This window comes from Xenopus laevis, chromosome 2L, assembly GCF_017654675.1.
Source record: "Xenopus laevis strain J_2021 chromosome 2L, Xenopus_laevis_v10.1, whole genome shotgun sequence".
Classification (NCBI taxonomy): domain Eukaryota; kingdom Metazoa; phylum Chordata; class Amphibia; order Anura; family Pipidae; genus Xenopus; species Xenopus laevis.
Genome location: NC_054373.1, coordinates 57634728 through 57660192, shown reverse-complemented (window position 1 = coordinate 57660192; position 25465 = coordinate 57634728). Strand labels below are relative to the sequence as shown.

Genomic DNA, 25465 nt, shown 5'->3' with positions numbered 1-25465 from the left:
TGGTTTAGTGGTGAGCACAACTTTCTCTTTTCTGCTATAGTTTATACAGGAGCAAAGTTTGCTTTGTTAAATATTAAAATGAAATTCTAATACAGTTAGCCAAAAATGTAATGTATAAAGGCTAGAGTGACTGGATGTCTAACAGTACAGAACCCCATTTCCTGCTTTTAAGCTCTCTAACTCCGAGTTAGTCAGTTCATTTAAGGAGGGGCCACGTGGGACATAACTGTTCAATGAGTTTGTAATTGATCCTTAGCATCCAGGTAAAATTCAAAAGCAAACAGTTATGACCCATGGGGCACCCCTTCAAGTTACTGATTGGTTATTGTCTGATAACCAATCAGTGGAAAACAAGAGAGCTCAAAGCAGGAAGTAGTGTTCTGGCGTATATGTTCCAATCAATCCAGCCTTTATACATTACATTTTGACTAACTATAGTAGAAATATTTTTTATTTTGCACAGCCTATCTATTTACCCAGTTTTTATTTTTATACTGAACAATTCCTTTAAGGGTCATCATAAATCATCAAGCATAAAATGTACCAATAACACTAACAGCAGCACAGAGCTAGAGACCTAGAGACCAATTTATCCAGTGTGTGTTGACGAATATTCTTAAAAATCTGATCTAAATTTTATTTTTTAAGAATTTGTTTCCAAAAGAAAACTTTGAGATGTCAAAAAATAAAAAAGGAATATTGTAACATTATGATTATATCACAGTTATTAGGGAATTATCAAATCGTTATACTAATGTATCAGAGAAGAGAGTGAGGCAATGAAGCCAGTAAAACTGTAACTCACTGTTGTGCCCCCAAACATTTCTGTAAGAGTTTTGTTATTACTGCTTTTGGCCATTCTTGTGATTCCACAGCCACCCATATTATTATCTACCTTAGTGACCACAGGTAGAATACAGTTTAATATAAATAAATTCCAAGAACAAAACATAAAACCTTAAAAATATCACCACAAGTTGTCGGTGTCAGGTGTGGCCTTTGCACACTGCGTTCTGCTTTGTGAATGACCCTACAATGTTTTCATAAAAGTTGTATCATTCCAACATTTCTAATCACCTATTTCAGCCAATCATCAGGTACCATTTACTGATCACTTATTTAAAACGAAATATCTTATTGGTTGCTATGGTTTACTGCAGCAATTGAAACAGCATTATATTTTATCTGGAGGTTAAACATTTATTTGGTATTATGTTATGACATAGATATTCATAGATCCATAGATCTCCATATCTATCCATATCATATCCATAAGCACTTTTAGGAGTGTAAAACATGTGTATTATCTATACAGGTATGGGATCTGTAATCCGGAAACCCGTTATCCAGAAAGCTCCGAATTATGGAAAGGCTGTCTCCCATAGACTATATTATAATCAAATAATCCACATTTTTAAAAAGTATTTCCTTTTTCTCTGTAATAATAAAACAATAGCTTGTACTTGATCCAAACTAAGATATAATTAATCCTTAATGGAAGCAAAACCAGCCTATTGGGTTTATTTAATGTTTACATGATTTTCTAGTAGCAAGGCATGAAGATCCAAATTACAGAAAGATCCATTATCCAGAAAACCCGAGCATTCTGGATAACAGGTCCCATACCTGTATAGGTTTTAGGTTTATGCTTTTTATGAACATAATACATGTAACAATGCACTGAATCCACTATTTTAGGATTCGACCAAACCCAAATCCTTTGTATATGTACGTTATGGAAATGATGGGGAAAGAGCCACGTGCTCCTAAAAAATGTTTTACTTTCTTGTTTGTATGACGAAAAGCCATGTGATTTTTTCGTATTCGGTTTAGTCAGGCACTTGGATTCATCCGAATGCGAATATCAGTCTTATATTTGTATGGATTCAAGGTGAGAACTGGCTTGGTTTCTTATTTTCACTCTAGATTATAGCAGCATTTATTTTGTAGGATGATTTGTATCTGCATGTAAAACCACACAAATTTCACAGTAAAATTGACTGCACGTTTTTAAGGCACAGGTTTATGGGATATTTTTTGGTGCAGTATGTGAAAATGCTTTTCTGCTCACATTAAAATGAGTTGAAACCAAGGCCAGGTGGCCTGTAGACTGCCAGAATGTGTACCCTCTATGCACAGGCTTATACAAACTATAACGACACCTAGTTTTTTCATTACAAACTGTGACATAAAATGCAGCAATGTAAACTTTAATTCAGTGCTGGTTTTTTTTACACAGCTTTATAAATAGGCCCCAAAGTAGCCTTTGGAAAACATATGATATAAATGGGTATTGTTTGTACCCACAATGTCAGTACTGCACTTTAGGCCTGTTAAGGGCTGGGACACACTGGGCGATTTGGGGAGATTTAGTCGCCTGGCGACTAATCGCCGCGACTTTCCCCGAATGCCTCCCCTTGCTCTGCGCCTGGCTAAAATGAAAAATCGCCGGCGCTAATCACACTCGGCGATTCGTTTTCCGAAGTCGGCCTTAGTTTCCTCGTGAGGCAACTTCGGGCGACTTTGGCAAACGAATCGCCGTGTGTGATTAGCGCCGGCGACTTTTCATTTTATCCAGACGCAGAGCGAGGGGAGGCATTCCGGGAGAAAAGTTGCGTCGATTAGTCTCTAGGCGACTAAATCTCACCAAATTGCCCAGTGTGTCCCAGCATTAAAGGACACAGCAAGGCCTGCAATGTTTGGTGTCTGCACTGTTGCACATGAGCCATCAGACACAAAATTCATGATATATATTCATGCATCTTCTCGTATTTAGTTGTTTTTGTCTGCCAATGATGTGTGTTTCCTTTGGAAGTATGTCTCACTGTACAATCATGTTTAACCTTGTGACATTTAAATAGATTCTAAAGATAGAGAGGTAATGGTATTTTAAGCACATCATCATGTACCCTAGTTATATTGTTCCTAATAACAGGTGCTTAAGCTAGGAACTGAAATATAAAGAGGAGAGTTGGTGAACAATGTTCCCAGGAGAAGCAAGAGCAGACATTTCTCATAGGGCTTAAATAGGCGATTATGAATACATCAGCATTATAAATTTGCACAGACTGAAAAATATAATGCACGAATATGAAGAGCTCTACCTGATCCCTTACACACTTGTTGTAAGTGTAGGGTGCTGATCCGGAAGACCCTTCCCTCGCATAAGGGTCATAGAGTCAATAGCAGAAGAAATTCGGATGCACACCTAAGATTGCAGTGGTGTCCAAAAATAGTGATTTATTTGTGGCCCAAAATATACATCACAAAAGGGCAACGTTTCGGACCCCTCTGGGTCCTTTATCAAGCCTGATAAAGGACCCAGAGGGGTCCGAAACGTTGCCCTTTTGTGATGTATATTTTGGGCCACAAATAAATCACTATTTTTGGACACCACTGCAATCTTAGGTGTGCATCCGAATTTCTTCTGCTATAGACTGAAAAATATAGGCAGCATTTTAATGAAAGCGGTTTAATTTCTATCTAAGGGGGTTATTTATCAAATCCGAATTTATCTCAATATTTTACCCTTATTTATTACATTTTCCTGAAATTTTGCTTTGCGGGAAAAAAAATCAGATTTTCCAGATTTTTCCAGATTTTTTACCTGAAAACTCAGATTTTTGCCCGAAAACTCAAAAAACTTTGAGGTATTGCTCGAAACCCAGCGCACATCAAAAAATCATTGGGACTTCTCCCATTGACTTATATATGTAGCCTTGATCGGTCTAGGATGCCGGATTTTTGTATTCGCACTTCTCCATCCTCGGGGTTTAATAAATTCCGTAAAATTTGTGGTTTCTGAATTTTTTGTGATTTTTGCATTCGGAGTTCAGTAAATAACCTCCTTAATTTACATCTTTGCAATTTGCAATGTTATAAATGGACTGTCCATACTGCACCCCCATATGTTGTTGAACTGCAGCTCCCAGTACCTTTTTGCTCTGTAGTATATCTATTATTCCTTATCACATTTACAAAAAAATGACATTAAAGTCTATATCATCAGGAGCCAATTATTCCACAGGAATGTTTTTGGTGTATGGAAGGATATTAAAGTATGTAAAATAAACCCACACAACCTGAGAATGAGCCACCTTGCAGATAGTGCCCAAGTCAGAACCAAACTCAGGACCCTAGTGCTCATAGTCACAGAATACTTAAGGATTAGGGAGGTTTATATTAGCAGGGGGAAGAAAGGTAACAGTGATATTAAGGCAGGGATTCTTTCTAGAAAAGATGGCAACCCAAATACATGGGTTGCATTATGGTGGCTTAATCAGGTATTTTGTACAAAAACTGCAATAAAATCACATCAATCAAGGATGAGCCCACTGTAGCCAGTACAATTTTGTGGCAAAATTTCCAGTTTCACAAGCAGCAAGCTCGTTTGCAAATCAAGCTGTGCTATAATATCTCCAAGCTATTTTTCCACTGCTCCCAGCAGACAACATTAATCTGCCCCTTCGCTTCCAAATCTGCTGCTTTTTTGCACTCTGGAGAGACAGCTGAATTCACAATTAATGGAACATGTAAAGGGACTTGATCTGGAGAATTTCTGGCCTGAGCAAGTAGGAGAAAGGACACAATATTTTTTCAATGAAGAACAGTTGTAGCATAGCAGAAAGAAGTGTCTCTAATAGTGTGGGGTTATTGTATATGTTATTTCAGAGCTAAAAAAAACCTTAATCAAAGCAAAAAGCCCCAAGTGTGTTCATTACTAATCAAGAGAAAAAGTCACTTGAACAAAACCAGTAACCCTTGTGCAGGAAAGGAAATAAAAATCCTCAAAAGTGGACATATTCAAGATCTCTTATGAAGGCCAAAAATACTATTTCCTTGAAACATGCTAAAATATGGAATTCCACAAGAACTGAAGCTTGCAAAGCTGTTTGAGAGCTGTTAGTGACTTCCTTACTGTAAAGAATTGAGGAACTGCATTTGTCATGTGCATGATGTGAGAATTACACAACAGACATATACAAATAAGGGTAGAAAGGTATGACACATACCCAAGGTCTAGAATCCAATTAGCACGTCGAATTAACTGTTGTACTGTTTTCTGGCAGAACAGCCATGATCAAAACAGCCGTGTCTGCTGCTAGCTAATTCCTATTTGTATTAAAACAAATTTACAAACACCTCTTTCAATCTTTAGAAATTGCTTAGGAATGCTCATTCTAAGGTATTTTGCTGGAACGCTCATGTTCCCATGTAAGTGATGCAATGGATATGTTATGCACCCACGCTCAATAAAATAAAATAAGCTCTAACAAAAGAACACGGAATTTGTGTCTGCAAGTTTTATAATCTCCTTGAACAGGTTTTCTTCACACGCACAGCATATGCATACCATAAAAACATGCAAAAGAAAGACAGGTTTAGAGCAATGTGTGACTTGCTAGCCACCCACAACAACTCTGCTTTCATTTTTAGAGTGATATAGGTTAAGTCTAGTGGGTTTAAAATCACTGCTGGCTAAGTAAGGTCTTGTTGATGTAACCCTGCATGGAGGACACCCTATGCAGTAATCTTCTCAATTAAGAAGTGGTCACTGCAACACTTTCTCCATATTTACTTTTTTCTACTTTAATAATGCACTTATTTATAGTTGTAGGGCCTAATTCAATATAATGCAGTGATTCCCTGTCCCACTTAGTACTGATAATGTCCATGTACAAAATACTCAGCTCATTTCTAGTTGAAGAGCTACTGGGTGGGATCCAGTAAGATCCAGTATTATATGGCAGGAAGCTACATAACCTGGCAGCCTAGTAGTAAAAAATTCAAACTCATTTTATAAGGGGATAATACTTCCTCACGTGTGTCTGTGTCTTATATAGCCAAACAGATAGTGCTTTCAAAATGTCCTGACCTTGTTCTGAATTTCCTCTTCAGTGTTCTGCTTTGCATTTCAAGTTGATGTTGGCTCAGCTGAGACTTTTCTTCCTGCATATCAAAAGATGTGATCCTTTTCTCCATGTTGAACAAAGGATGCTTGGTCTAAAAAAAAGATCACTCTAGTAAGAAGATTACAGTCTTGACACCTACTAATTGTTGACCTCCTTATAGGTGCCCATACAGAGACCAATCCCATTCGGATCAGCACATGGGTTAAATAGATGGATACTCATACAAGGGGCCATGCAGGGTATAGACACTTTTCTATTGTACAACTGTTCCAGTTGGAACAGCAAAACTTGAAAAGGCAGTGGCTTCTCTTTACTTTTTTCCTGTGCCAACCTAGCATGCCCTGGCACACAAAATAATATTTTTAAATCCGCTCAACTGAGTCAGGATCATCTGGCAAGTATGCATGTACCAAAAATTAAGTATCAGTGCATGTATGGTCAGCTTAACTGGTCTAGCACCTCTGTTCAAGCCCAAGTGCTCACTCTAAAACATAAGCTACATTTTTTTGACCCATTGTACTCTGTGTTCTGTAGTATTGCCTAACATGGTTGCTTCTTCTATGTAAACCTGTACAGAACTTAAAATGTTTCTGTTACTAAGTAATAAGTGCAGGCTCTGTTTCTTCATGACTATACACAAGGATATACACACAGGCTTTGGTTTGTCTGGTTGTGACAATGAACTGATCCCTGTAAACTCTTTCTAGTAATGCATGTTAACCCCTTTATAAACTGCTTTTTTTTTGCCTAATACTAGAATATGTTATTCTGCACAATCATTAAAACAGCAAGTGTTTATTATAAATGTACGTAATTGCAACTGGTCTGGTCTTTTTCCGTACTGCTCTTTTATATCAGAAGTAAGCCTTGCATCCTTCACCGGTGTTTATGAGCTGGCTTCCACACCATTGTTTTGAAAGGCAAAAAAAAAACCAACTTAATGTAAAAACTAGAATAGGGCAGACAGATACTGCTGCCAATAACAGTTCTATTTACACATACTATACAAACAATTGAACATTTCTAATCAAAATATAATGTTGCTCAATATTTCTCAGTCATTCAGTAGGTAATATTTTAGTCGGGTTGTATCCCCTTTAAAAGCCTCTCTGTGAACTAGATGCTAATAATGAAAGCTTACCCTTTTCAATCTTTAGCTTTTTGTCATTTAATCTTTCCTTAAACCTACATCTTTAATTTTCATGTCGATTTTTTTGTCCTCCAGACAATACAATAATGCATAACACATCTGCTCCATATTAAATAATAGCAAACTAACACAAGTTACTTACAAATTGTGGTGAGAGAGACAAAGACAGCCCTGTGTGACAAACCAACAGTGAGCCACTATTCCTGCTGGTGAGCTCAGTAGGGGGACCCAAAATGAGAGGCTGGAACTAAACATCATAAAAATAGCATCACTTGAATTTGATGGAGACTGGGAAGTAATAATGCCAAACAATTCTCTGGGTTCATTTTATCAAAAGAATAAGAGTGCAGATCATTCCTTGTTTTCTCTCTAGGCAGTAGGTTCCATGATGTGCATGTATAAATAAACTGAGGATTAAGATGGATTTTGGAAAGGGCATTGGAAAGAGATTGTTCAGCTGTGGCAGCTGTGGAACATACCTAGAAAAGTACATTATGAAAGGGCATAGTGTTACACTTAAATTACAGTTGAAACATAAGCAAGGATAAACAAACATTGGTGCTCCTGCTGTTGTTGTAGAACTATAGCTCTCATTATTCTTTTGATTCACGATCGTAGGGTTCCATACCTTGATTCACGATCGTAGGGTTCCATACCGGGTATGTATGAGCATTTTGTTCTGTTCTTGTATTATGTCTCTGATATGCACCCATGCTTTGATTGCCTATGCCTGCTGATGATTTTGATTGCCTTACCTTTCTCCTGTATTATACAAGCTTATGGTACTGGGTGCTCAATAAAGAAATGTGAGAAATATGAGCTATGAGAAAACATAGCTTTTCTTGCTATTTATTCAGGGTTTTAATGAATATTGTATGCGATTCTATACATTATATAATCCTCCTTGATACTGCAGAATTAAGTTTGTGTGCAGGGGGAATTGTTTTCCTTCCTCTATTCAAAGATACTTCAACAGCTAAACTATTCATCTTTATTATTTAGAGAACTATTTTTCAGGTGAACTCATTGCTGCCAGAGGAGGAACAAACCAGCAAGGGGCCCCAGTGCAGAGACAATTAAGCAACCCTATTTGCAGAAATTACTGTAATATCAATTGTTATTTCTATATTTAGAGCAAATAGAGCCCAGTGTGTTTGCACCTGCTACACTAATAGTAGGTCTTCCCCTGAGGATCTCCCCTTATACGTTTCATTGACAGCAATATAGTTTGACTCTATATAGGGCTAATCCTTTAATTATGTCATCGGCATTACAGTTTAGTGGCCCTTAGAAGACCTTTAATGAAACTAGGGTTCAGACCAGCTACAGTCTGTCACCAAGATAATCCATAGCCAGGGGATTTCAAAGGCACTCAAGGGCTGATGACCCTGCGGTGTGGCAGGTGTAAAGGATTAGTGTAAGAAGAAACTGGTCAGCACAGAACAAGCTCTGGGTATTCTCAGTGACTGACACTGGTTGATTTTATACAGGGGTATAGTTCTGTAGTTTAACCCTATTGCTGCGGGGGAAAGCGGAAACGCTCTGAGCAAATTTTGTTAACCATTGACATGGTTGTGATTATATTTTTTTGCACAATATAAATAAGAAGTAGATATATGCAGAGTTATACAGCCCCGTATTAAAAGTGGGGGGATTAAGTAACATTTCAGTAGTACTCAAATGGCCTTTATCAGGTTTTCTGGAGGCTACCATCTTCATCCTTGTTTGGAGGGTTATATCTACAAGTTATTTTTCTAATGGTCTGAAGCTGAATAGACCCCAGTGTGCCTGGTTACACCCGTTGCACGAATGGTAGGTCTAACCCTGAAGAGTACCTCTAATACATCGACAAAGTACCAAAGATGAAAGGAGCTGCTAAAGAGAGTTAATATGTTGCACAATCTATAACAGATTGAGTGTGAAATAAATTGTATTTTGCTGGAATAAAGTGTGAACAAGAAAATCACATCTAGGGGGCAGATTTACTAAGGGTCGAATATCGAGGGTTAATTAACCCTCGATATTCGACCAGGAACTAAAATCGTTCGACTTCGAATATCGAAGTCGAACGATTTAGCGCTAATCGTACGATCGAAGGATTATTCGTTCGATCGAACGATTAAATCCTTCGAATCGAACGATTCGAAGGATTTTAATCCAACGATCGAAGGAATATCCTTCGATCAAAAAAACACAGGCAAGCCTATGGGGACCTTCCCCATAGGCTAACATTGAGTTCGGTAGCTTTTAGCTGCCGAACTAGGGGGTCGAAGTTTTTCTTAAAGAGACAGTACTTCGACTATCGAATGGTCGAATAGTCGAACGATTTTTAGTTTGAATCGTTCGATTTGAAGTCGAAGTAGTAGTCGAAGGTCGAAGTAGCCCATTCGATGGTTGAAGTAGCCAAAAAAACACTTCGAAATTCGAAGTTTTTTTAATTCGAATCCTTCACTCGAGCTTTGTAAATGTGCCCCTAGGTGTAGTTAATTCGTTATTGCTTCAATTAATAAATAAATTCATTTTGTGAAAAACAAAATTCAGTGTCATTATTGAGTATTGTGAAATCAAAGAATGATTAATTCATTGTTAAAGTGCTAATTGTGCATAAAGTGGCATAAAGAGAGTTACTATGTTCACTGTTATAGTTATGCGACATAGTAACTCTCTTCAGCAGTTCCTTTCTTCTTTGGTACTTTGCCGATTTTGCACTTATAGAGTTGTCAGCACATCTATTTTGCCATTTTGGACTCTGAACTAGTGGTGGCAGGTGTTTAGAAGGTGGGGAAAACAAACATTTTTATAAAATACCTCTAATACATCTCTTTGACAGATATTTTAGCTTCAAATAGGGCAAATCCCCATAATACAACTGATATTTCATTTTAAGGGCTATAATGAAACAATGGCTTGCTGCAGCCTGACACTAATATGACCCATAGCCAAAGGATTTTAAAGGCACTTGATGGCTTTCATCTGTGTTTTGTGATTTGGACCCAAAGCCAACCATTTGGTAGGTACTGGAGTAAACCCACTGAAGTCCACAAGGATCCTAAGGTGATTGGATAAATAATATGTATGTACATGCAGGCAAGAGTGAATATAAAGTTAAGTATGAAAATAGTATATGATGTATATAAAACAAGCATTTACACAAATTTAAAAGAACAGTTTAAAATCCAGTTAGGTCTTTATGAACCCAGCTGCAAGTGTGGTCCCATTAAAATGGAACAAATATTGCGGTTATTGACTCCATTTCAGATACCTGTGTCCAAACATATTCCTTGAGCTTTTGTATAGTTGCACTACTGTATCCCTCATATTTCCTTGAAACATGTACAAGTGCACCTATCAATAGGTGCAGTGGACTTGAATGAAATTCAAGTGTCGTTTTAATATCAATCACCTGAATTAATATAATCCCACAATTTGCATTTGAATTATGACCACGTGGTAGTCTATAGCAACCTCAAACCATGGAATCCAATCTTCTTCTTTAGAGAAAAAGTGGGTAGCAGTCTAATGTTCAGTGTTTGAGCCTAAAGGTATGATGGGTGGGCAGTAACCCAAAAAATTAAGATGGATATCAGGGCTTGGGGGTTACAGCAAAAAATATTTTAGTATCTCTTTGATGAATGCAAACACAACAGGGGAAGGCTGATCTAATACAGTCATTACAGGGCACCTTATTGTGAGATGAATCTCAAAACCACATTTGACATTTTTTTTAAATTAAGATACCACTAATGGTCTATCCACCCTATTCATTATATAGACTAATAGGAAGCTTAACCCATACGATTATTAACTTACTGAGAGAGTACTTATTGTGCTTCCACTTTAATCAAAGCCTAAATGGTACCAAATGCCTAGTTGTAAGGACTGATGCAGATACTGTTACCAATTCTAACAAATAATTTAGTGGCTTTAGGTTTATTAAAAATAATCCTAGAAATTAAACTGCTAATGGTAATGCAAGCCATAAATAAGACAGCAGATGGTGCAAGAGCAACATGATCAATATAACAACTAGAAACTTGTCAGTTGCTCTGTGCAAGTAACTGCACTACCCATAACTGGCAGACTCCCATCACAGGAATGGGGATTGGGGAGGCCTTTACTGTAAGAAGTAGACATGTCACTAAGTAATGTGATGAACAAAAAGAGACTTTATTTTAACTTTTTTTACTTTTAAACAGCTTCTCACAGGGATGTCAAGGTACAGCACCTGAGCACTGGAAGCCAGACATTTTAAGTCTAATCTTTTATACAGTATAAAATCAACACTTCAGAGGCTCCTCTTACCTCCTCACACATGCAACTTTTCCCCTCAAGATTGTTCTGGGCCTGGCTATTCGTGATATGCAGGTCAGGAAAAACTCAACCCACACTCGACCCTAAACCACAAAACCTTAACCTGCACTCAACCCTAACCCACCAAATGTTGCCTTTGTAGGATCCACACCCAAACCGTACCAATGTCTTCTCCCTCTGTGCACTATTTCTGTTTGTGCCTCCCAAAACAGGCAATCTGCGGGAGTGTGACAAACACCCAACCCTAGCCAACAATAGTTGGCCAAATTTTAACCCAAAGCCACCCAAACGGTGGTTAATCCCCTGGTTACAACACACATCACTATACTTCCAACAATAGCCACAATTAACTGTATAACTTTGGGTGATGCAGTAATTAAGTGGCATTGTTATGTCTGTGTTGAGAGTAAACTATCAGGTTCTACTGATAATTATTTTTGGCCTATTTTACTTTCAGTAGCATTATAGGGTTGTGAAACATATTGATCGTCATTGCTAGACAGCTGCATTCCAAATGCTAGGGCTTGCCTAGATCACTTCCCAGTAATGTCATTGCACCAATGCATTTCCAGACATCAATCTTGGGCCAAGGGCTACTCAAGGAACTTCTCATTGCCACAAGTAGGATGTGACATTGATGAGTTAATTTAATTACTGATAGCCAATAGCAGCGCAGAGGTGGAATTTCAGATTTACATTTTTATTTTCTGCATGCAGCTGAAAATGCTGTATGTTGCTGGGGGCCACTCTGGGATCCAAAAAACAGATATTCTTATTTGTTTACTGCTTTTACTCGGCTATCCATCCATCTGCCACTTTGATTTCAAAACTGTTCCCTTGCTGTTAGGGTAATTAAACCCTTGAAAGCAGTATCACTGTTCTGCCTAATAACTGCAGAACAAAAACAGTCGATTCTTACAATACTATAAAGATATTCCTTTTTTTTTTTTTAAATTGCAGTGTGTTTAAGAATTATATCTACAAAACATTAAAACTTCATATTTCAGTGATCAACTCCTCTACCAAATGTATTTTGGGCACTAGACTATAGAGGAATTTCCCACTAGGGGGATGGATGCTGTTTGAATAGATGTCCATATATAAATACATTTCTTTGTATGTACAACTGCTTTATGGTGTGCTCTAAAATTAGAATAACAGTAATTGTTGCAACATATACATTTAAAAGATACAGTCCGGAATGTTATGTGGGCCATTATGTTGCTCCACAGACAATCCTATAAAATCCTATTAAAATTGTCCTCAGATAACTATGGCCTGCCACCTGCCTGCTACAAACCAAAGGGATAAATTTGCCAGCCCAGCATGACTAGATTTTAATGGGCCCCACAGCAAATTCAATTTAGGGTCCCAAAATATTAATACTTTGGCCTAGTCTACCAAGATATATTAAAACGTTCTCATTAATTAGAGTCTCACTGGGCCCCCCTGCAACCACAGGGTCTGCTTTTTCTGTAGTTAGGCTCCGGAAAACATGCCTAACCCACAGGTATCAGGTCAACCTGTGCACTAGTGAGTAGTCAGCTGTGGTGTTCTCCTCTGGTGAACTGTCTGTTCACTGTTGAACGAATATGATAATATAACATATAATGAATATGATATGTTTATTAAACCTTTTTTAAGTTTTGGAAACATGGCAGTGTTGCATTCTGTAGGGTTGCTGGCAAACCATTAGCCTTTCCTGTAGGTCAGTCTGTGTGTTTTTGAAAGGACATTGGAATGTATATGATGTATTAGCATTGGGCAAAATGGCATGCTCTGTTACTTCTGTTGCTTCATTGTAATTGGTTGAATCTTGTGACAACATTGATCGATCCTCAGCATGTTCCTTTGGTTCTTCTAAATCCAGCACAATATTCTGCACAATGACTGTGTGTATAAGGGACCTCTTGTATCTGCTTAAGCGTTTATCTTCTTTTCCATCATGCCAGAGCATTAGTGGGGCTATGGAAGACTCTGTAGTATCTCTCAGTTTATCTGTCACCTTTTGGTTTCCATCATTGCCATTTGTAAGTGTTGTCTGCAAGAAACGGTGGTCCATTTGATTAGAATAATCAGAAGGGAAAGGGTTATTAAAATTGCATGTTTTGGCTTGATGATTTGTCTTATTAACCATCCTCTCTTCAACCACCCCATAATCAACACTTTGTTGGGAGCAGTATGAGTTCTTTGGAAGTATGGAATCAACATTTCTGGTTGTAGCCTGGAACTGAGTTTTGTAGGCTAATTCCTCTGGTTTCTGTAGATCATTTGGTTCCATTTTATCAACAGGGAACTTTTTGGGATTAAGTGTATCATATGAGAGGCTACAGAAATGGTAATCATTCCGTGGTTTTGTTGGATGGATGGCTTGTGTGTTTGAAAGTGCCTGTGGAAAGAAAAACAAAAATAGGAGCATGGGAATGAAAAGTTAACTGAATATGGGACCAGTTTCAAAGATGCTCATTTTACCTGCTTACACCTCCACCTTACAACTGCAAACTACTACATTTTCATCTACAATAGGTAATTCCATTCAATGAGAAAAAAATATGCAAATGAGTCACCATCAAAATAATAAAATACACGTAAATACCAGTGTCTCTTTTTTTCCAATTCATTTTTATAACCTATGAATTAGAGCGACTAGAGCTTGATGTAATGTAATACAGGTATGGCATCTGTTATCCAGAATGCTCAATACTTGGGGTCTTTCCATTATTTGGATCAAATTTAACTCAATAGGATTGTTTTGCCTCCAATAAGGATAAAGTATATCTTATTTGGGATCAATTACAAGGTACTAATTTATTATTACAAAGAAAACAGAAATTATTTTTTAAAATGTGAATTATTTGATTTAAATGGAGTCTATGGGACATGGCCTTCCTGTAATTCAGAGCTTTCTGGATAAGGGGTTTCCAGATAACAGATCCCATATATGTACTAGCAATCACATTCTCCCCTTTGATTAAGTATTTAGGGCAAAATCCTAACCTTGTTTATTTTTTTTTTAATATTTCACAGGCCGGTGAGACTGCTACATCCTGAGGGCATACTTTCTACTTTATAACCCCTTATTTTTGAAAATGTAAGGCTATTGGCTCTTTCATTTTATGTTATCTTCAGTGGTTAAGTTGGGGAAGGACAGTGGCGTAACTACCACTGCCAGCAGCATGTCGTCACACAATTCATATGGGGGGGCCCAGCAGGGGATCCGGGTGTAGGTCATGCACCCCCTCCCACCAGTGACTAGTTACACCACTGGGGAGGATGCACCTGGATCCAATCACAGCATTTCTGTTTGGGGTAAATTGCATTCAAATGGCTTTTTCCTTTCTAGTAATGATGGGCGAACGGAATATTTGCTTATCAAAAACTTTGTGCGTCAACATTATTCAAACGCCCATTGACTTTAATGCGGACGTCAAAATTGATGCGGGCATCAAAATTTCCACTTCGGTGAAGTGAAACGGGACAGATTCGCCAATCACCCAGGTAGGACAGACCAAAATGTATGACTTTAGTCCCACTCTCTGGTCTGACATCTAGGGCCATATTTATTAAGAGTCGAATTTCGAATTTAGGTCTGTTTTCGATTGAATAGGTCCGTATTCGGCCGAATTTGAATCATAGGAATTGAAGGAATAGCACATTTGATCGATTTCGATTCAAAGTTTTTCCCCAAAAAAACAATACATTTGAATTAGTACTATTAATGTGTCCCTGGCATTACATAAAGGACAGTCCTAACAAGCAGCACAATTGACTTTATATGAGAACTGTGTTCTGTTTGATGGAACTATGGGGCATAATTACTATAGCATTAATTTTCTCCTTATTTAACCTTGTGTCAATATGTTTCTTCACCTCTTGTATTTACTAAATGTGACAGAAATGCGATGAATTTTCTATGTGAAAATTATCAATGTATTGTGCACTACAGTTGGAGGACTTTCTCTAGAAAGTCAAAAGAGAAACGGGTCAGATTCGCCCCTCACTACTTTTTTCAATTGCTTCCATCAACAATTGGTTTCTGAACTGTTACAATTTGCTACATTAGTTGATACATTTCTCATCAGCATCTGTGGAATATTAGCAACTATTGTATCAATAACAGCTGCCTTTAAAGGGATGGCTCACCTTAAAGTTAACTTTTAGTTAACTTTAGTTAACTAGTATGTTATAAAATGACCAATTCTAAGCAACTTTTCAATTGGTCTTCATTATTTATTTTTTATAGTTTCACTGACCCCATCTAAAAAAACAAATGCTCCATAAGGCCAGAAATGTATTGTTATTGGTACTTTTTATTACTCAACTTTCTATTCAAGCCCTCTCCTATTCATATTCCAGTCTCTAATTCCTATCAATGCATGACTGTTAGGGTAACTTGGACCCTAGCAACTAAATTGCCAAACGTGAGAGCTGCTGAATTAAAAACTAAATAGCTCAAAAAACCCCACAAATAAATAAAAAAAATGAAAACCAATTGTATATTGTCTCAGGAAATCACTCTCTACATCATACTAAAAGTTAATGCAAAGGTGAACAACCTCTTTAATGAAACTCAGGGATAATGCTTAGCAGACAGGACCAAGAATGTATCAACTCATGTATCAATTTAGAACAGTAACAGAGTCAGTGACCCCCCACCCAGAGCTGCTTTATAAAGACAGGTGAAAATTTAAACTTAGAAAAATGGTCACAAATAAAAAATTTAAAATGTTTAAATTGAAAATCGTCTTCATTTTGGTGAACTATCTGAAAACAATCAAAAAAGTGTAGGAAGGTGAACAACCCCTTTAATAAAATTGTTATAAATATTCTCAAAATGAATACGCTCTGTCTTGTTTTTTCCCAATTGGTGAGATATCTGGAGTGATCTTTCATAATTCTTCCTATTTTCCTATAGGTTGTTGGATCCACGGTCACCAGTACTATTGCCTATATAATTATTATATTTTAATATAAAGTAACCCATATCAACCAATAATATGCTTGCTTTTAAACAGGTGACCAGTAAATGTTACCTGCTGATTGGTTGCTGTAGGTGATAAAAAGTGTACATACAAAACACACAACCATTTATAGGAGTGCCATTGTTAGCATAATAAAGTTAAAGGTAAATATTTCTTTAACCGCTGTATAAACCTTGACCAGAACCAGGAATTTTAGGAATGGAGAAAGACCAGCTTTTTCATATTTTCGAAGACATATGCAAATACTTTACATTAGCACTGACCGGATAACTCATTTTTACAGAACCAGAATTTCATCTGCTTGTTTTATGCAGGAAATGGAAGATGCTTCAGATAATGTCACCTTAAAAAACAATTCCTTGTAGTCCAGTGACTACTCTTCTATATTGATATTGCTTTATCACCCAAAGAATGCATCGGATTATGCCATCTTTATATGTCACCCTTTGTACATTTGACCAAAACTGTAACTGCCAAAACTGCATTACATGGCTGCTTAAAGCTAGAAAGCGTGTATTATACCAGTCCTTGGATAAAACTACATTGCTGGTATCACAATCTGCAGATATTAAATCAATGTTTTATGGAGTATTTGATGAACTGATATGAGAAACACTTACCAATGAGTCTGGCATTTGGTTTCCATTTATCTTGACATATTCGTAACTGAGGTACATCAGTAATGTAATCAAGAAAAACAATGAGACTACAAATCCACATAAAATCAGTGTGAATAAGGAAGGGTCTGCAAGATGAAAACAACAATTAAATAACTGGTCGAAATGCTTCATATGGCATCACACAAGCTGATTTGATTGGCAGTTGCTCCTTGTATCTAAATGAATAGAAATATAGTTGGCCAATAACCTCCACTTTGTATTTAGCGGGTGTAAAAGCTGGTGTTAATAAATTCTGTTTATTTTAAATGTGGTCGTAAGGTATTGTCTTTGAGTTCAGGAATCTGTATAAAGGCTCTGTCTGCAGCCTTTTGCATTTTGTGGTCAAGGAACTGTAAGGGGCCGATTCACTAAGCTCGAATGAAGGATTCGAATGAAAAATACTTCGAATTTCGAAGTATTTTTTGGGTACTTCGACCATCAAATGGGCTACTTCGACCTTCGACTACGACCTTCGACTTCGACTCGAACGATTCGAACGAAAAATCGTTCGACTATTCGACCATTCGATAGTCAAAGTACTTTCCCTTTAAAAAAAACTTCGACCCCCTACTTCGGCAGATAAAACCTACCGAAGTCAATGTTAGCCTATGGGGAAGGTCCCCATAGGCTTGCTAAACTTTTTTTGATCGAAGGATTTTCCTTTGATCGTTGGATTAAAATCCTTCGAATCGTTCGATTCGAAGGATTTAATCGTTCGATCGAACGAAAAATCCTTCGATCGATCGAACGAACGTTTAGCACTAAATCCTTCGACTTCGATATTCGAAGTCGAAGGATTTCAATTCGAGGGTCGAATTTCGAAGTATTTTTTACTTCGAAATTCGACCCTTAGTGAATCTGCCCCTAAGTATCATAACATCATTATATGTTAGATACTTAGAACTTTAGAACTTGCACACATATATATGCGTATACCCTCCAATATTCCAGTACTATCCTACTTCTACTCTCCTGGCAGACCTCCTACCCCCCCAGGTGTCTCTAATGCTACCATAAGATACTGCCATCTTTGCCATTTTTTGTTACATGTTCTATAATCATCTCTTCTTCTTGTAAAAGCCTTCCTGTCAATCTGCCAGATCTGAAAGTCCTATAAATATAGCGTATAAGGGTCAAGGCCTAGTCTGATATCATTTGTGTTGTATACTATATATCCAGACAGATATAATCAACAATAAATCAAAGAAATCTAATTGCTCTGTCACTGGAAAGCCATTTTTATCCCTGCCTACTACTTGATCAACATTTAAGATCATACTTACATAAAACATATAAGCACTGAGACATTTAATTTGTTACCAAACTGTATTGTGTGTGATTGTTTATTACCTGGAAGAGTTTGAACCACAAAATTATTTATGTCACTTTTCCTTGCATTTTCTATCAAGATGTAGACACTTCCGTTATATTTTGTATTTGGCTTCAACCCAGTTACTTTAAATGTGTTGTCAGCCTGTGTTTTTAGCCACTGGTGGGAGAAGAAAAATACTTAATTACAAGTGTGAAACTCAACACTCTCACAAGTGGTGGGGAGACCTCCTATTTAATTGAAAATGATGGGCTTGAATATATTTTATTAATATATATCTTTCTAACATATAATTATATATCTTTCTAACCTCATCTGTGACCATAGTTAACTGCTTTCCCCTGAACTACAGCCAGGAAGAACATTAGTAAAAGTATCTTCAGGTTCTGATTTTTCTTTACTAAAATTGTTATAAACCTCTGTGTTATGGAGTTTAACTTGCAGATAATGTCAGGTGAAGTGACAAGGGTTATCACGGTCTCATGTTGAATCCAATGGCAAAAATGATGGATTAGATCTAGTCTTATACATTTTTTAATAGCACATGTATTTGTTTTATTGGATTGAGTTTTGTAACAATACAGCACACCAGGAATCTTGCTAAACACTACAAGTAGTGCTGGTCTCTTTCTATTACATATCACATATTCAAGCAGCACACAACCTGAGATTTCAGCCCAAAAACACAGAAGTGATTGTTAATATAATTATCAAGAATTCTGAGCTTCTTATAGAGCTTTCCAAAGCTGCCAATTAGTACTAGCAACCCATGGTAATTTCACAACATTTTAATAGCCACTACTTACTGTGACAATTACCTGGTATTCTATAGCCCTATGGTATAGCCCTTTGTGACCATGTCACTTATATAACTATCAAGTAGTTAAGAACAGTCTACTACAAGGTGGAAAATTAAAGCAGAGATCTCATTGGTTGCTACTGACCATTTCACTTGCGCAAGTCAGCACCCTTGTTAGTAAATAAGCTCTCATATCTCTCATAAATAACAACCATTAAATAATTTACCATGCCATGTTTCTCCAGAATCGATAGGCTAACATGATATTCAAAAAACTTATCATGGTACAGATCTTGCATACTCTGTGGTTTGCCATCTTTATTTTTCACTGGAATGTAAGGAGTGTTAACAAATATCGTTATGGAGTTGACATCCTTCACATATTGTAACTCTGGCCGACCAATATGAGCTGCAAAGGAAAAGCAAATATTACATAATTACGCTAATAATACCTACCATATCCATCTACTGCATGAACATTTCAACTCCAGGGCTGTCTTGTGTATCCGCTAAAACATAAAACCATTGCCAGTGTATGTATATCTGGTTAAAGGAGAAGCAAAGGCATCCTGCACTTCGGGGTGCCAAATGTTAGGCACTCCCAAGTGATTGTATTGACTTAGCTGAAACCCTGGGCCGGTGCTCCTATCAGCAGAAAACTGCACCGGCCTGGGGTTACACCAGTGACCACCACGGAGCGCTTCACTTCCATCTTCCGTTTTCTTCGCGTGGCTGCGCATGCGCAGTAGAACGAAGAGCCAAACTTTAACTAAAAAGTCGGCTATTTCTTTCAACTGTGCATGCGTTTGTCCCGGGAAATTTGAAGCAAGAAGAAGCCAATGCAATCACTTGGGGGTGCCTAACATTTGGCACCTCCAAGTGCAGGATGTCTTTCCTTATCCTTTAACGGTGGCTAAATTGAACCCTGAACCAAGGTTGGTGCTACATCATCATAAAGTACAAAACTGCCTAATCATATAACTAATTTCTCATTTTCAGTAATACCCAAAGGAAATATATGATAGAACTGTTGAATTCCAGTTGGTAGAATTTAGATACATTTTCCAAATGTTGCAATGATGGAACATGAGGCTCTGCTATCTTATTAAAAATACTTGATGTTTATGTGAAAATATACTTACTGTGCTCCCTTGGGTACAACCTTTCTGACATGACCCATTCAGAAAGGCAGTTCTTGGATGATGCCCTAACACGACCATAGTATTCATTCTCCACTAGCTCATCTATATCCCCAGCAATCTCATTTGTGAGATTACAGAACGGTCTGCTGATATTTATGCACTCGTGCTTTATGGACCATTCTTTGTCTCCATACCTAAGAGGTAAATGTTATATCACATATTTTTGTCTTGGATTTTGTATGCTTTAGATAAAAACACTAAACAAAATTAGGTTTGCTTTCACTGTAGAAGCATCATGGTGTATCATTTACAAAGATAGTAAAGCAATTTTATATTTTGAGTGTTTTAACATTTTTAAAACAACAAGCCTTTTAGCTCATCTCTTTACTTAAGTATGTTTGGCTCATCATCTCTATGGCCATGACTGCTGTGGTAGTGATATGCTCTTTGGGGCACATCCAAAGACCCAATACACTAAAGCTCTGAATTAAACAGGGTACCTGGTTTTTGTCCCACCTCCAAGCCCGGCTTTACTAATATAGCAGTCATGACTTATGGAGTAGTAAAGCTGGGCTTGTAGATGCCAATCTGTTGCCTGTCACATACAATGCTGTTTTGGTACCTCTCCCTGGAAGGTTTAATAACACATCAAAGCTCCAATCATGCTAACACAATCAACACCTAACTTTATGAGATCCTTGCTGGTTATGATAAACAGATTATGCTGATTGGAGCAACATTCTAGGGTATTTATTCCAGAATATCTTTTTTACAAGTTATTCTGAATTGAGAAAGCCAGTTGGATGACTGGTGAAACGTCTTCAAGAAAAACACAGCAAGTCCAGTTGATTTGACTTAATTCTACAGATATGCAGATTCTGAACTGCTACAATTTACTACATTAGTTGATGCATTTCTCAGCAGTATCTTTGGAATATTAGCAACTATTGTATTAAATATAACAGCTGCCTTTAATGAAAAGAAATGTATCAATTTATCAAGAGTTGCTCCCCCCCAGTTGCTTTAGAAAGACATAAAAAGGTGAACAATTAAAGTTTAAACTTCAATATTAGAAACTGGTCACAAATAGAAAGTACAAAGCAATTTAAAAAAATTATTTATTTATGGTGAATCTGAAAACTACTGAACTGACAAAGGTGTTGGAAGATGAACACCAATTTAAAACATTTTCTAATAATCAGGTAGACTCAAGATGATCGCACACACATTAAAAATATATGACCAACTGTATTTTTTCACACATTTTTCTCTCTCAGAACAGTTATTTTGCTGATTTACTTCTGGTGCACCAACGTTCATTAACCAAAATGTAAAACAAGGTCAACTTATGGCCCCAAAAGTAGATAACCAGGATTTATGGTCTTTCTTATAATCCTGTGGGTTGCCAATAATATATCAATTAACAAGAATATGCCAAGTCAATATAAAATTGTGTTATTTTTTGTTGAGTGTATATAGAATATTGCATCAGTGACCAAATGAATGTTACCTTAGGGACACAAACGGAGTTTCAGAATTACTTCTCTATTACCTCTATTATGATCTAGTTAGATAATTACACACTGTTGGATTTTAGAGCCACTTTTGTACAATCTGTATGTACATTCACCTTAGCATTAAATTTAAATTCTATTAATCATTTTGGTTAATGTCGAGCAGCATTAAACTTATTTAACAAACCTCTTATATTGGACGCTAAATACTACATCTTCTTTCATATCCTGTCTGCTCCATTGCAAAATGAATTCAAAATTCACTGACTGAAATGTCACATTTTGCCTTGAAAACTGTTCACAACCATAACCAAAGTTTTCTGAAAAACATAAAAACACATCACATCACTACTGTGGGAGGAACAGCAACACCGGGCATCCAGAGCTGAACTAGTGGAACAACTCCCAGCATCCTGAGGCTCACTGGTGGGGGTTGGAATGCTGAGGGGGGTTATTGATCACTTAAGTATGACTTAAGGTGGCCATACATGGAGAGATCCACCTTGAGGTGGGCAATATTGGGCTGATCCAATCATGGGCCCTAGGGCCCAACGATCGGATCCTAGGGAACGCAGACGGGAGCTCGGATCCGACGGGATTTTTAGTCCCATCCGATCAAGATCTGGCCGAAAGTCGATCGGGGAAGCCCGTCGGGGGCCCCCAGACACGGGCCAATAAGCTGCCGACTCGGTCTGTCGGCAGCTTTTATCGGCCCGTGTATGGCCACCTTTACAAAATGTTATTCATTTATATATATTTAAGCACAGTCCATATTTTATATATTTTAGTAGTTATTTATAGATCAGGTTTTCTGCCAAATAAATAATGCAGGGAAAACTGTCTGCTAAAATCCATGGCATTGAATATTGAAGCTATTATCATTAAACCAACTCAAAATGAAGTTGATTCCTAGCTGAATATAAATAAAGTACTAATTGCCATTGTATATTTTTGAGGTTAATAATCAAAATGAGAGTCAAATTTAATTAAGGGACTTTAAAGTTACTTTAACCATACTGTAGATAGAAGATCAATACTTAAGGAGGAGTTTACTAAAATTCTGATTTTTCCCATTTATTTATTAAAACAAAGTAGCCTAAATCCCATCCATGAATTTATTTCATTTATAAAATAATCAGGTCAAAAAAATCGATGCTTGATAAGTCTCAACAAAAATCGTTTGACACTTGAATCGTATGTCTTTTTCGAGTTTTCGTCCGAAAACTTTGACTTTTGTGGATTAAACCAGCGCAGATCACGATGTCAAGAAACATCTTCAAATTGTATAAGGGATATCGGCCATTGATTTCTACATGACCTAGACCAGGGGTGCCCAAAAGGTAGATCGGGATCTATCAGTAGACCTTTAGCTGGTTATCAGTAGATCTCAAGACACTGACAACAAACGGCTTGACCACCCTCCTGTTTCATGTTTTTCATTCAGATATCTATTAGGTTAAGGTTACAGAAGAAATAGTTGTTTTTGTAAATATAGCAATATACATTTTCTCATAAATCAATATTTAAGTAATATTTTCCATGGAACAGAATGCTAATAATGCTTTTATGGATGTAGATCAAAATACAACATCATCACTAAAAGTTGACCTCGCATTAGTAAAGTATGGGCAGTTTTTAGCTGGAGTATTTTTGGATTTGGATTATTAGCAGCTTTAGGGTATAATGAACTTCTAAAAAGTTTCCCTCCTAAACAACTCGACCGGAAAAAATTGAGGCTTCACAAATGCTTCCCTTAGTTTTCACATAACATTGTTCCAGCAAGCAAGAGGCATCAGTTGGCCATGTTTTGCAACCACTTATCTACAGATATGACTTTCATTGCACTTCTGAACCTTCATATTAGTGTGATCTTTTTAAAGAGATACTAAAGTATTTCAGTTTTCTTTAGGAAACCTATGATAAAGTGCCCTGGTCCATTTTACTTGGAAAATAAGCCCTTCTTTAACCTTATATTCTATCCATTACACAGAATACAAACCCAAATATTACATATATAAAGGTGAGGCTGGCTAGAGAGCCAGTTTATGAGAATCCACCACCCTGCAGTACTCTCTCATTCCCCAGATCTGGAACTTACTGTATATGAAGCAGAAGAACAGAAAATAAAACCCCGTCTTCATCTATTCCAGTAGCACAACATGTATTCAAGAATTTCTTCTTCTCATGAAGCTATAATTCTCACTGTATGCCACACTTATTCAGATAATAGAAATCCACGGCACATTTGTGTGTATCTTGACTTCCTCATGCACACTACCTGTTTGGCAAAGGTGCTTAATAATATGCAAATGCAAGAATTTCTCATTCACAGATGGGTGTGTTCCCTGCATAAAGGTTGTTGTGTTCCGTACACAGGTGGAGTTTTGCAACTAGGAGCTGCCTCTATGAATAAGACAAACAAGTACTTGAAGTAGGAGAATAATCACCAGGTGTAAAAACGTTTGTTGAGAATGTATCATCTCTTACTATTTTTTTCTCAAACATTAATTTGTTTCAGAGCTCTTAAAGCTGCCATGTATGGAACATTTGTTTTTTCAATGTTATTGCTGGTCAAAAGTAGTGTTGATTATTCTGCCCCTTTCAGTTAAAATACCACCTGTAACGTGTTTTCGGTTCTTTCAATATTTGTACATAAGCAGTAACAGAATAGCACCACTCACCTTTTGCAGAGGTGGGGTGCCCACTAAACAGCCAAACCTCTGCTCATAAAAGAGAATATAGGTCCCTCTAGTGCTAAAGTCCTTATTATGACATCCCATAAGTGTAAGAATTGTTTATAAAGTCCCATAACTTTTAAAGCCCTTCATTCCTCTGCACCTTACTACATCTCTTGTATCTCCATATGTTCCTGGCCTGCTCCTCTGCTAGTCTCAGAGTGACCACTTGGATGCACCCCCTACTGCTACTGCTGTTTCCCAAATTACCCAGCTTTCTGCCGTGTTGCTTCTGCCATTTGGAATACCAACCCTGAATTCCTCTGGAGAGAAACTTCACTTGGTCTCTTCACAAATAAACTCAAAGTCTAATTATTGGAGAACCCGCCAATTTTGATTATAATCCCTATAATCCCCGTTTTTTTTTTTTTGTTCTGCTGTACAGTGCTGCCAACAAAAGCAGTCACAGTGTTAGATGTTCTGCTTTGCTAGAGACGTGCTATGTACCCAATCAACTTGGGAATGTACAAATAAGTACTTAGTACTGATGCTGAGGATTGTGCTGTTTTTAGCACTTAATACCATTATGCTCATTGCCTTGTTATTGACTCTGACTGAATATAGATTCTTGCTGCCTGTCCTGACATTTGGCCTGAAACTTTGACTTGCTGTCTGCCATGAACCTTTGTCTGGATTACTACATTCTGAGCATTCTGCTATCTGCTCCTTCTTCATTCCTTTGGTGTTCTAAGCAGAGCCGGATCTAAATACAGTAGGTGCCAATGCAGAAAAATGCGGACCCCTGCATGCTCTCTGTCTCTGTAATAATGCCAATTAGGTTGTAGGGGTTGCCTTAACTGTGGGTCTGAAAATGTATCTTATTGTTGTGAAATACCCGGATGGTATTTTCACCCCTCTGTTCTCTCCATACAGTAGAACCCCCATTTTATATTTTTTCAAGAGAACAAAAAGACCAGCAGAAATGGTGTAA

The 25465-nt window shown here is 37.3% G+C and overlaps 2 protein-coding genes across 2 annotated transcripts in view; both read right to left on the bottom strand.

The window, feature by feature from the left end:
- Positions 1 to 7392, bottom strand: part of myom3.L (myomesin 3 L homeolog) — a 60303-nt gene extending 52911 nt beyond the window's left edge. The window contains exons 1-2 of the mRNA XM_041581913.1: positions 7205 to 7392; positions 5876 to 6003 (exon numbers count right to left, since the gene is read on the bottom strand). Of these exons, the coding sequence (XP_041437847.1) occupies positions 5876 to 5982 (107 nt within the window). The 5' untranslated portion in view covers positions 5983 to 6003; positions 7205 to 7392. The remainder of the gene's footprint in view (positions 1 to 5875; positions 6004 to 7204) is intronic.
- A 3816-nt stretch (positions 7393 to 11208) lies between these two features.
- Positions 11209 to 24090, bottom strand: LOC108705442. Its single transcript, XM_018242316.2, has 7 exons — positions 23898 to 24090; positions 21987 to 22119; positions 20286 to 20479; positions 19371 to 19552; positions 18365 to 18503; positions 16976 to 17100; positions 11209 to 13762 (listed from the first exon to the last, which is right to left on the bottom strand). Exons 1-7 carry the CDS (start codon positions 23938 to 23940, stop codon positions 13013 to 13015), a joined length of 1566 nt encoding a protein of 521 aa, XP_018097805.2. The 5' UTR covers positions 23941 to 24090; the 3' UTR covers positions 11209 to 13012.
- Between the last annotated feature and the right edge of the window lie 1375 nt (positions 24091 to 25465).